At 41.8% G+C, this 12,879-nt stretch overlaps 1 protein-coding gene across 2 annotated transcripts; it reads right to left on the bottom strand.

The window, feature by feature from the left end:
- Positions 1-521: 521 nt before the first annotated feature.
- Positions 522-12,293, bottom strand: LOC102295408 (plakophilin-1). 2 transcript variants are annotated; one of them, XM_005914683.3, is made up of 15 exons: positions 11,901-12,293; positions 11,035-11,153; positions 7,818-7,991; positions 7,540-7,724; positions 7,261-7,390; positions 6,498-6,705; positions 6,103-6,271; positions 5,802-5,919; positions 3,603-3,764; positions 3,357-3,521; positions 1,899-2,052; positions 1,611-1,797; positions 1,441-1,525; positions 740-843; positions 522-586 (listed from the first exon to the last, which is right to left on the bottom strand). In XM_005914683.3, exons 1-14 carry the CDS (start codon positions 12,079-12,081, stop codon positions 772-774), a joined length of 2,109 nt encoding a protein of 702 aa, XP_005914745.1. In that variant the 5' UTR covers positions 12,082-12,293; the 3' UTR covers positions 522-586; positions 740-771. The 2 variants fall into 2 exon arrangements, with proteins under 2 accessions (XP_005914745.1, XP_005914744.1); XM_005914682.3 differs by having other exon boundaries at positions 522-590; positions 11,901-12,292.
- Positions 12,294-12,879: the final 586 nt, after the last annotated feature.

Raw genomic sequence — 12,879 nt, 5'->3', positions numbered from 1 at the left:
AACATACTGCAATTATACCACAAATACAGTCATATTTGTTTCTTTGATTTTTGTCAGAAAGCTTTCATATTTGGCTGCTCAGATCTCTCTCTGCATATAACTTTTAGTTATGTAGTCGTAGTTGTGCAGACACGTTTGACAGTGATGGGAATCAAGTAACATTCTGCTGCAGGTAACACTGTCAATCCACGCTGCCTGGTGTACGGTGGCTGCCTGGTGTACGGTGGCTGCCTGGTGTACGGGGGCTGCCTGGTGTACGGGGGCTGCCTGGTGTACGGGGGCTGCCTGGTGTACGGGGACAGCAACCTAAAACAAGCCAGTTTCAGCACACACTACACACACGTCTTAAAGCACTCTCAGCCTACCTACGTAGATACAGGCAAACATTTCCAAACACACAGACCACAGGATTAACTGTAAAATTAAAAGCACTCTTTCCTTTATAATATGTACAAAGCATCAATCAATGAACAGCAATTGTCAGGCTCTATCCAGATGGTATTAATAAAAAGCATCATTTTTCTCTCTTTTTTTGTTGTCTTCGTTGGAAGGGTGTGGCAACAGCAGTGTCTGAACACGTCGGTTTCTATCTGCAAGCACGGGCACAAGCACACGGGAAATGAAAAGAAAGAAAAGCGAGTGGCAAAGAGAAAAAAAGACATCTTCAGATTTCATGTTGCTTTGATCCCAACTGGTCTGAAAATGTGAGCAAATACAGCCACTCAAACTGGAATCGTACCTTTTACGGTTACTGCTGCCGATCCCGCCCGATCACTGTCCTTCGAGCTGCGAGACCACGTGGGTTATGTTGTCGTTGATGAAGGCTGATTTGGTCAACCCCATCTGTGGGTTCAATAGATTCCATCAGTTAAAGATGTTGCAGAGATGCACTAGTCCGCAAACACGCGTGGTGTTTGCAACGCACCCCTGCAATAATTGTGAAGCCCTCTGAACTTAGGGCGGCGAGGGGAAAAATGTTTTCTACTCATCTGTCACATTTTTTTCTTTACTAGTGACGCATTAATCTGACAGAAATAGTGCAGATAGTGTTAATAAGGTGAACATAGCTGCATGAATCTAAAGAAAATGTCTGATATTCCTTCGATCCTCCACCTCAGGCTTTTATTGTGGGGGCGACAGCCCCAATTTTCCACGGATTACTCCTCCCGTATGAAACCGTGAGCACTGAAAACAAGTCTACCAGGATTCCAGTCTAATGTTTCTTTATTCACTGATGTTTTGGGTGTGGCAGAAGGGAAGGGAAAGTGAAGAGTCTGAGGAGTCATGATAAACACCCATCCATTTGTCCACCAATAAAGCTGGGCCCTCCCAGCAAGGAAGTTTGAGCATGAACTAGCATGAAATGTAAAGACAATAAGCACATCACTGAAACGTCACCTCAGCTGTACCATTAGGCCATTTCTCCCTTTTCTAATTTACCTTTTTCACAGAGCTTTGCAAATTCTTGTCTTGCCATATGCTGTACAGCAGCAGCGAGGCTGCGCTGCTTCCCTTGGTAAGTTTCCTAAAAAGAAAAGAAGCCATCATCGGTCATAGAAACACGCTGAAGCTTGCCACCTCTGCAAATGATATTTAAAAAAAACACTCACTTGTCTTCACTGAGGTCAAATAGCGACCGAATAACGGCATTATTGATGACCTTCTTGCTGGTGTCACTGTTTGCTGACATCAGTCTTAGCACTGTGTTGCAAGCTGCTGCTACAGACTCGTCAGAATTTCCCAACTGACTGGGCCCACCCTGCAGGAGTTCTCCGAGCTGAGGCAAGATCTGCTTTGCTAAAAGAAAACAGCAAATCAATTGTATGTGGACTAAACTTGCATATCTGAAAACTGGATAGTCAAAGTCTTTTGTGCGCTACCATTATCCTCCTTCTTACCCATGGTGCCTTGCAAACTGTCGGTCCGAGACATGTTACCCAACAAGGACAAGGCAGTGTTCTGAAGCTTCGGGTTAGAGGGCTTCAGCAGAGGTCCAAATTGACTCAGATCTCTGGACTTACTAACCAAAATTTGGCTCACAGCATCTGACCCCTGGAATGGTTACAAAGAGGAATTTATTTAATTTTTGTGTTTATTTAACACAGGGGAAAAAACATCAACAACACCCACAATGCAATTAAGGAAAAGGCAATTTGCTGAAAACTTTCTTAACCTCCACATATGTGGACGTCACATTTTGGGTTATTTAGACCAAAATGCTCAATTTTGCTCTACAAGGGCCTGATATCCACTTACGAGGACATTATGCTGCTGCTGTTCTATCGAAATTTTAAATGAATATCCTCATATGTGGCTCTGATTTTTCTTAGAAACAAAAATTAGGTAAAAAAAAAAAAAAAAAATCAGGTAATCCTTTGTTTTTACATTCATCAGGTCCCAATCAGCCCAAATATCAAAGGGAAATTAAAAATGCTGCCGTGGAAGAGTTCGGGTCTAAGGAGGTTAGAGATATGAGATTTATGTCAAAGAACAGGCTCTTCTCTTCACTTCAAAATGTTTAGTAGTGTCTGTAACCATGTGCCATTTTCACACATGAACTCTAGACAGTGTTGGGAGAATCAGCTTGGGACACTGGCCTCAGCTGCTCTTTGCCTCTGAAGGAAACATCCTGTTTGGTTAAGGCCAGTGTGGAGGAGGCTGGATCGCCACTCACTGTGAACTCTCCAGACATATTCCCACACTGATACGTTATACTGAATCTGCAGTAAGGAGCTGGCAGAGGAGAGTTTAAGAACAGCTTCAGCTGGTTTAAACACTGCTGTCACCAGTTAATCGTGACTAATAACTGGAATATAGCTTTCTTCACTTCTAACACAACAAAACCACACATCGCTGTATATGGGAGAATAACTGCAAGAGGTTGAACAAGATTCACCTTTAAACTGTGAAGCAGAAAAGAAAATGATAAGACGGTTTAGAGCTCTGCACAGGACAAAGGGGAAAAACAGATCCTTACAACTGCTGCCTGAAGAGGCTTGAAAACACTTTTCAAAAGAGTTAAAGAATTATATCGATTGGAGTATGAATGTCACACAGGGCAACTTGCCATTTGTTGCATGTACAGTTTCTTTTAAAAGGATCAGAGAAACATGCATGTATATATGTATAAATATGCTCAATAGCTCATTACATTATGTTGTGACTTACACGGTTAACCAACGTGTAGATGTTTCGTGTTGTAAAACAAGTGAAATTCATCTACAAACCTGAAATACAAAGACAACTCCACCCTTTCTCACAAAACTTTCACATCTTTCCTCTTTCATAAATCAACCTGAGCTAATCCAGTTACAGAGTAACACCATAATCCTAATAATTAACTTCTTCGTACTCACGCTTCCCTTGCTGGCAGTGAGGTTCTGCAGAGCACCACAGCAGGCCTCTAGAGTGGCTTTGTTCTCGGACGATTCCAGGAGGGACAGGTAGGTGTCTATAGCTTTGGGATGGGACAACCACTTAACACCTGATGGGGGGCTAGCATCCACAGTATCAAAGGAGAACTGAGAGAAGCAGAGAAGGCAAGTTTAAATGAAAGACTCCAGCAAACAAAATAGTCTACAGGCATTGTGCTTAATGCCCACCGTCTTTTGGGCCTTGCTGCTCTTAGGGCTGAAGCATCCAATTGTGGGGCTTTTCTCGTGTTGGGCATCTCTACTTGGGTTGTAGTTTATGAAACTCATGGGGGACTCTTGCTCCAGTTTGTAGGACAAGTTATGGAGGATGCATGCACAGTTCTCCAAGGACTAAAGAACAGGAGAGAGTTCACATTAAAGGTTTTATTTTCATACTTTTGTCTGTTATGACTCATAAACAGCATAGCAGACCTATCTGATGATGAACTGGACAACGGTTTTAGTGTCAGACACTAGAAAGACAGTCAGTCTGCTGACAACATATTTAGACTGCAGTAGAAAAAAATAGCTAATAACAGTCATCAATTCATACTTAATAGTAAATATAAAAGTGCTTTTTGTTTGCATGTTTCACAAAAAACACTACATACCTGTGTTTATATACTATTATGAGATCACTGTTTTACAACTGGATCAAATGGGAAGCTCTATTCAAGGTAACGCTATGTTTCTCTATGTTCTTTGTGCGATGAGATAATCTCTGCCTGCACTTTCACTAATTATGCTTTAGTTCATGAAATGAAGTCTGTGTAAACTCTGCATTAACATAAACATAGAATTAAGGACACACCCACCCCTGAAACGTCCACAAATTACAGGTACGCACAGATTCATAATAAGCATGTAATTTAGTGAGCATATGTACATTCACACGGGTATGCTTTTAAAAAACAAACATAAAGACACATTTGGAATCTGGTCCGACTACATTCTGTAGGAGACGCAAGATAAATGTTGTACAACTTTGACTACTCAAGGATTCGTCACAAGATATGATTCCAAAAACAGAAAACTGCTCACTCACGCACAATTTAAACACACAAACTGGTGTGAACCAGAAAAACAATAAAGCCACAAAGACAAAGAAGGGCCCAATGATTATGAGGCTGGTGATGCCACTGATGCCGCTGAGATCGTGGACTCTTATAAGCACCTAGGTGTTCACCTCAACAATAAACTGGACAACAAATACAGACGTCCTGTATAAGAGGGGCCAGAGTCGACTCCACCTGCTGAGGAGACTGAGGTCCTTCGGAGTCTGCAGGACTCTGTTATTTAGTCTGCAGGACTCTGTTAAGGACATTCTATGACACTGTGGTAGCATCTGCCCTTTTCTATGCAGTGGCCTGCTGGGGGAGTGGATGCACGGACAGGAGCAGGATTGACAAACTGGTGCGGAGGTCTAGCTCCGTGCTGGGATGTCCCCTGGAGTCTGTGGAGGTGGTTGGCGAGAGGAGGATGTTAGTAAAGCTGACATCCATCATGAACAACCCACATCACCCACTGCATGAGTCTGTGAGTGGGCTGAGCAGCTCCTTTAGCCAGAGACTGAAACACCCTCGCTGCAGGAAGGAGCGCTTTCGCAGATCATTCATCCCAACAGCAGTTAGACTATAACTCCTCAATCACGATGTCATGAGTCACTGGACACTGTGAACATCCACGGTCACCACTTCATGCATAATGGACCTTCCATGTGTATGGACGTGTGCAGGTATATATGTATACATATGTATATTTAGTGTGTACATGTGTGTGTGTCTATAAATAGGAATAGTAGTGGTACAATAGTTATGTCAAGCTATATAGTTTATGTCTTGCATATTTCCAACCATGTCCATAACCACATACTGTGTGTGCTGTATGTAGTGTATTATCTTACTTTTTTTCATTGATTGCACTTATTTGTATTTTTGTATTTTCTTCTGATATCTGTACCTGAGCTGAGGTGATGCACAAATTTCCCTGTTGTGGGATCAATAAAGTCTTATCTTATCTCTTATCTTCAATACCGATTAGCTCTACAAGCAGAGCTGAAAGACAGTTTACAATGACAAAAACAATATAATCAATATATCAACAAAGACTAATAACCAATTTGCTAAATTATCATTAATCGGTTACAGGTTAACTTTCTGTCACTGACGTCTCTGAAAAATCAATTAGCTGTTTCAGCTCTACTGATTTTACTGATGCGATGACGACAGCAGACAAAACAAACTCTCCATTCTGGCCACACGGCCCGATTGTGTACTGTTATATGGGAATCATTAGACTACCAGTGAAAAAGTTATGAATACTTGTAACTGATGGGAAAAGGTTGAATTGTTGGTGATAAAAGAGTTAACTGTGTGTTTAAGTGGTTACCGAGTCATCGGGGTTTTGCTCTGCCACACAGGACTTCATGTAACTCATGAGGGAGTCGATAAGGCCAGGACAGCTTCTCATTGCCTGCCTCTGTCCACCCCGACCAGAGCTCAAGTTCCTGCAACCACCATGAAATCATCATTGCAGCGTGTACATACATATAAATATACATACGTGATCCCTTAAATTAAGTGAAAACAGATGGTATAACATATATAAATCCCTTTTATAGCCACTGTATAAAAGATATTAACTGACTGATCGCTGTCATTACAAATCCTTGACAAAGACTTATTCTTACCGCAGGCACCCTGTGGCAGAGCTGAAGACAGAGGGGTCAATGTAGCTACTCGGACCGGTGTCTGACAAGCTTGTGTAGGGCACCACCACACATTGAGTCAGGGCGGGCAGTGCTGTAGCTGCAAGCTCTTCCTTCAGCTCGTTGGCAGAGGACAGGTTCCACAGCAGGCCTATAATATGGCAACCAAAGGAGAATACATGCAACGGGGGTTTAGTTTTGTTTAAAGCCAGACAGTCCATTTGTTTTTCTGGGCATTTCATCCATCATCAAATTGGTTCGCTCTATTTCACTTCTTTTTTTTTTGCATTTGTCTGTATTATTACTGGAATCACTACTACCTCATTTCTGTTTCTATATGATATGTCAGTGTCTTCTATCTCAGTCAAAGTTCCTACCGGTAATTTGTTTCTGGGCCTCAGTAGAATCTGTTTCCTTTAGCAGCTGAAGGGCCTTCGCTATACCACCACAGCGCTGAACCTCCAGTTTGTTATTTTGGTTCTTGAACACCAGGTTCCTCAGAGCTCCAGCAGCAACCTGGCACACCTGAGGATTGCTGCTTCTCAGCAGGGCCACCAGAGTAGGAATGCCCCCGAGTTGGAAAACCTGCAACACAGAAATACAAAGCGGAGAGGTGGAGAGAATTTTTTGATGTGATATGAAAGCAAAAGCAGTTACAAGCTCATTACTTATTAATTAGTAGTATGCAAATCATGCATTAGCATTGCTTATAGTCACCTATTTTCAGAAACTAATAGATGCTCGTGCATTTTTATTTAAAGTGCATCACACGTGTGCATAAGCTTTGCGTATGGGAACATGAGAGGATCATATTTTTTTAAGTAAATAAAGTACCAGGATGTTCTCTCTAATAACTTCTGGCCTGATGATGCAAACCAATAAAAACTGAAGTGAATTGTTTTCTTAAAAAGCCTCATTACTCTCAAAACCAACTAAAACTAAACTGAATTAAAAACAGAAAGTCAAGATATAATAAAAATAATAGCTAATTAGAAATTAAAATAATTAATTAAATTACTTTTTTAATTTAATTAATTAAATAATTAAAAATACAAAACTATAATAACTCTGTACTATACAGAGTGCGTGTTTCTCTTCACAATAAGCATGTACAGTAATCTTCTGTGTGCCTGCTCGGACCTCTGATTTGGCAGACTCGTCGGTGTAGGTGGTGTGTTGGATGAAAGTTGCTCCCCACTGCTGGTAACTTTCCTCACTGCTATCCAAAAACTCTACAGCCTCCTTTAGGGTCAGGTCTGGATTGTTCATCCTGGAGAAACACACCCAGGAATGTAGGCAAGGGTAGGAAATTAGAAAAGAAATACGCTCTTCTGAGTTTAGTAAACAGTCTGGATTTAATTTCAAGTTTTAAAATATATAATAAGCTACATTTTAATGCCGGAATAAAGGTGACCTTACATTGATTTACTCTCCATTTTGATGGTACCCATCTTGCCCTCATGTTGAGACTGGGTGGAGGGCATCCGGACTATGCGCGACTGGCTGCTGGTGATCGCATTACCGTTAGTCACTGACGAAACACTGTGTCTGTTTGTTCGAGTTTGAAAGGTGCTTTGGCCCTGTGCCATCTGTCCTTTTATTCTCTAGAAAGCAACAAAAAATAGTTTAGAACATTTTGTTGGTACTTCTATGTGAACTACGCAGAACAGAAAAAATGTAAAACACAAAATGATCACCATGCCAGGTCCAGTGGCAGGAGAAAAAGGTGGGGCCAAGGCAGGGTCACTCTTACTGGGTTTTATCCCATTGGGAGCCTTTGGCCAGGTGGAGGCACTGATATTCTCTTCCCAAACACCGGAGGTGCTCATATATCTTCCTCCAGAATTTCTAGTGGATAGAGTACGACTCGTCTGCATTGTCAAAAGAGAGAGATTTACTTACTGTCCAAGCAACATTTGCATCGTTGGTTTTCCAAAAGTACAGAGATACAAATGACACATTGCAAAACTCCACAACATCTTAACTTCAAGGCTTCTCTGTAAGGTAAGTAACCTGGTTTCCCACAAGAACAGTTTTCAAAGATCCCTGGAAACCCAAAACAGGAAAATTTCAACTGACACAAAGCCTGCGTGCCACTTCCTATCCTCCCTTTTCTCGGTTTACACTCAGGAAACCTGTAGAATAAAGCAAACGACCATACGTGCTAATGTAACAAAATATCCGTCATTTGAGACTAACCCAAGCCATTTCTGTTCTAAGACTGATGATACATTGGAGCAAACAGAGGAGCTTTGTGTGCACAAGTGAGACTGAGCACCTGCTAAACCTGTATTCACGATCTTGATGTAATTGCCAGCTTAATCTCATAATTGTGCATCATTTAAGAGTGCAAAATTAAAAGGATAATAAATGAAATCTACGAAGTGTGTGCATGGGCACGACAGTGTGTGCGTTTGTTCACATGTAAAACACACTTGACGAGCTTTCCCATAAAGTAAGGACCCAACATGTCTCACTAATGCTTCACTGATTAGTCATCCACCAAATTAAATGCTCGTCTCCTATTGGCTTGAAAAAAAATACAGAAAGGAGGAAATGAAAAACCTCGCCTTTACACGACCACAAAACCAAACAGCCTCAGCTCACTCTTTTCAATCGCAGAGTTTATTATGAAGGAGGACCTGCTACAGGTGGAGCAGGCGCTCCGGGTACACACATGAGTTTTCTTATTGGTCTTTAGCTCGTTCCTGTTCCTAACTGGACTGGTTGCTGAGTTACCATCCATACGTCAGCCATGATAGCAGGCAGTAAAAACATGGTGAAAGAAAGATATGTCAACAGTACACTTGATAAGAGAAGATGGTGTGTTTATTCTCACAGTGCTCCCTTCATGCAGCTACAGCCTGAGTGAGCCGCGAGAACCTTTCATACACAGGACAATGTGGACAAATGCAAACTCAGCACGTCCAGAATACAGAGACAAACAGTACAATGCTTCTATTCTGGCACTAGACTAATAAAAAATGGCTTTATTGTTTTCTGTTACGAGGAGAGATTATACCTGGGATTAACACAGATTTACTGTATGTGGTGTTGCCAGAAAGAAGCCGTATCAAACAGCACAGGTATCATTATTATAGTCGAGTGGTGCAGAGTTATAACAGGTTAGCCAACTTATCTGGAAAAAAACAGCAAAGAAATTGGAAAAAAAAGGGTAAATGGGCTGCTTCTTATGTAGGACTTTTCTACTCGCAAAGCGCTTTATATAACACACCTCCTTCACCCATTCATACAAGGACTTTATTCTACACCTATCTAAAACTTACACACTTTCATACTCCGATGAACACATCAGAGAGCAACTTTGGGTTCACCATACTGCCAAACAACACTGAACCCCACGCAGACTAAAAAGTGGAGCAGCCAGGCATCGAACCTGCGTCCTTAAAATGAGCAGATTGAGCTCCTAAGCGGCTACAACCACCAACAGAACTGTAAAAGCTCAGTTCAAGTCCCATCAAACTGAGACCGAGGTGGCTCCCGAGATACAGAAAAAAAGTTGTTATCTGCATCAAAGACATTAACGGTATATCTTTGTGGCCTGTCCGTCCACTGCGTGCAAGGTTGCAACTTAATGGGCACGACTGTTTCGTGATAATATGGTAATCCATAGATGACAAATTCAGCTAATAAAAATGTGAGAACTGCACAAACACAAAAACTGTGAGTAATTCAGTTTGTTATACTTTCTTCTGGGTTTTCTTTTTATAAAGACATAAATAGTTGTGTTCGTAAGCCGTCTCATTCAAGCAGTGCTTGTAAATGCTGCACTAGACAACACGTTGTATTCCAACTGCTGGATACAATTTCTTCACTAAGTAACTTTGTGTTATTTTTGTTCTGTGGATTATTTGGAAACGACCTTGCGACATAAGTGTTTCATGATGTGATGATTATGAGTCTTCATCAGCAAGAGCACATCACCACACTCTCGCCGCATTCCTCAACTCACTGTCAGATCAAATCAGGACAACACGCAGCAAACAAATATTAACACACACACACACACACACACCAAGAACGATGAGCATTACACTTAGCTATGGAATTTCAAATACTTCGGTATTGTAAATGAGTTGTTTCACCCCGACTGCTCCTGGCAAGACTCACAGAACGACATTCAAAAACAACAGATTCACAGCAGCGCTGTGCTGCGCAAAAATACACCCCGGTTTGTGAGAAGAAAAACGAACGAGCAGAAAACGTGCATACTTTTTTCAGGGTCCTTTCCTAAAACAATGTCGTAAATCACCAGTGACTGAGCGCGCCCTCCTGTTTGGTGTCAACACTAACATATGGACTAATAGGCATCCTCCTTGAATTTAAGATTGCATCCAATTGCTCCATCAACCCTAAATTTCTCACAGTTGAGTTTCAAAACATAAACCCCCTCATTTTGAAGGGTGGGGCACAGAAATGCTACACACACAAATACACCCCGATTTGTAAACGCACACATTGGAAATGGGCAGACATTTGTGGAAGCATCTATTTTGTTTTTTGCTTTTCTTGTCGAGAATTACAAGATAACCAAAAACAATCTTGCATATATCTGTTTAAAGAAGCTGGAAACCAAAAGGCATTTAGTTCAGCAAGAATTCAGCAGTGTCTTTAACATGATGCAGATTTAGTCATATTATTGGCTCTGATAAGCATGAGCAAAGATCTCTAGTGAAAGAGACACACGTTTTACAGGAAGAGCATCTGGTTTAAAAAAATTAAATAAAATCAGCTCTCAATCAAATATGCAGATCCATCTGTTGTGGCAGCCACCTTGCTAACAGGGAAGCAGCCAAATTAATTTGTTTCTGTGTGAACATAATGAGCAAAAATAAACATGTTGAGCATAAGCAGTCTGTTGCTGGGAAAATGTTTGTGCGCTGCTGTAATTACCTCCTTCGTGGTGCCAGCAGACATAGTGGATTTGCTGCGGAAGGTGCCATTTGCTTTGGATGGAGAATATCTGAACGAGGCGAAATCTGTTTGTTTTGTGAAAGACGGCAGAGGTGGACCTGTTTAAAAAAAGAAAGATATGAGACACACACACACTTTTACAAAATAATAATAATAATTTGTATGTATGTATAATGACAAAAAGCAGAAACTTGAACCCCCCCCCACACACACATTCACTGAGTGTCACACGGAGGCTACAGGTGAACACGTCCTTTTAGATAACAGCAAACAACAACTGAAGGTAATTAAGATCCTAGAAGTAACTCAAACATTACAAAGCAGCTGCACACTGAAGAAGGCAACCTGATAGCCGGAGGTGCGTCCGCAACTCCGGCTTTGATTTCTCCCCATTTACAATCGAGTGTTTGTTAAAGGGTAAAATCTTCCTACAGCGCAGTTTCAACCCATTTTCAGAAGAAATTCTTACGTCAACAATCGTCGTTACGCCATTCTCACGCCTGCTGGAACCTGCTAGTGTCACCCAGCAGGTCTTTCTTTTCTTTTCTTTTCTTTTCTTTAAACAAAACTGTCACTTTGATACCAAAAAGCCTCGAAACATATTTGAACCACCTACAACTTAAATGCGCCTGTGAAGTTATACAAAAATAAGGAAAGAAATAAAAAGGAAAGGATAACGTGGCACATTAAAAAAAAGCACGTCGAGCCCGTTAAGCGGTGCTACTTCAATGGAAGTTGTGTGACGCATCTTACCCAGGTAACACAACGCTCAGTTTACGAGCCCCACAGACACGTTGGGTTTTGTTTTTTTGTTTCATTATAGTTGTACAAACTTATTTCCATACTTGTAGGAGAAGGAGCTCTGACACTCTTGCCGTGTTTGGACTTGCTCCTCTTAATGCTGTGGACCTGGTCCAGCACGCGCTGCTGTCCCGACCGCAACTTGTTGTCGGAGGGCAGCGCGAGCGAAGTATCCTCCGCGACCCCGATGGCTGTCGCTGATCGCAGCGGCTCCGGAGCCATCATCTTCCCAACTCGGCGCCCCTCTTGTGAACGGATCGACAGAACAGGCTTCCAGAGAAGCGCAGGCCCGGAGGGAAAAGAAAAAGTGCACCGACAGCTGTAACGGCCGCGCTAAGTATGCAGATTGGTTGTAGTTGTTCTCGGAGCAGTGGCGGTATAACTCCACCCTGGGAACCGCGCCCGGTCGGGAGAGTTCACAGAAAGGTGTGGTGTGCAAGGAGGAGCCGAGAAAGGCAGGAGTTCCACTGCGCAGTACTCGGTATACGTGCAGGGGGGGAGCGCTAATGTTGCTCTTCTTAAAATTGAAAATAGAGAATTAAAAACCAAACAAACAACCGTACAGGAGCATGTTCAGCCTGTTTAGCGTTGCAACTGCCACTCGAGGAAATGTTGTCTGTCTTGCATCGTGTCAAGGAACTATGATAAACCCTGTTGGAAAAAGAAATGCTTAGAACCAGGCTGAGTCTCCACCAGCACGAAAACATTAGTGTTTCATCCTGAAACGTTTTTCATTTTTCTCCATGTCTGATGACAGCAAACCTCCTCCAAGACAGCAACGTCGCTTTTAAACGTACTTCAACATGTTTTTAGTTCAATAAAAAAAAAGTGCAGAATTTTGTTGCCCTGTTAAAGGCTTTTTAAATACACTTGACATCATTTTGAGTATTATTTAATTTCATTGTGTAGCATAATTCGTTTAAATGTTTAGTAACTATCAGGTTTAAACAGTTTTTATTAAGTAGTTTTCTCTCTCTCACTCTCACACTCTCTCTCACACACTCACACACTCTCTCTCACACA

Source organism: Haplochromis burtoni, unplaced genomic scaffold (assembly GCF_018398535.1).
Source record: "Haplochromis burtoni strain Fernald_Lab_line unplaced genomic scaffold, NCSU_Asbu1 Contig_9, whole genome shotgun sequence".
Lineage (NCBI taxonomy): Eukaryota > Metazoa > Chordata > Actinopteri > Cichliformes > Cichlidae > Haplochromis > Haplochromis burtoni.
This window is presented reverse-complemented; position numbering and strand designations above follow the sequence as displayed.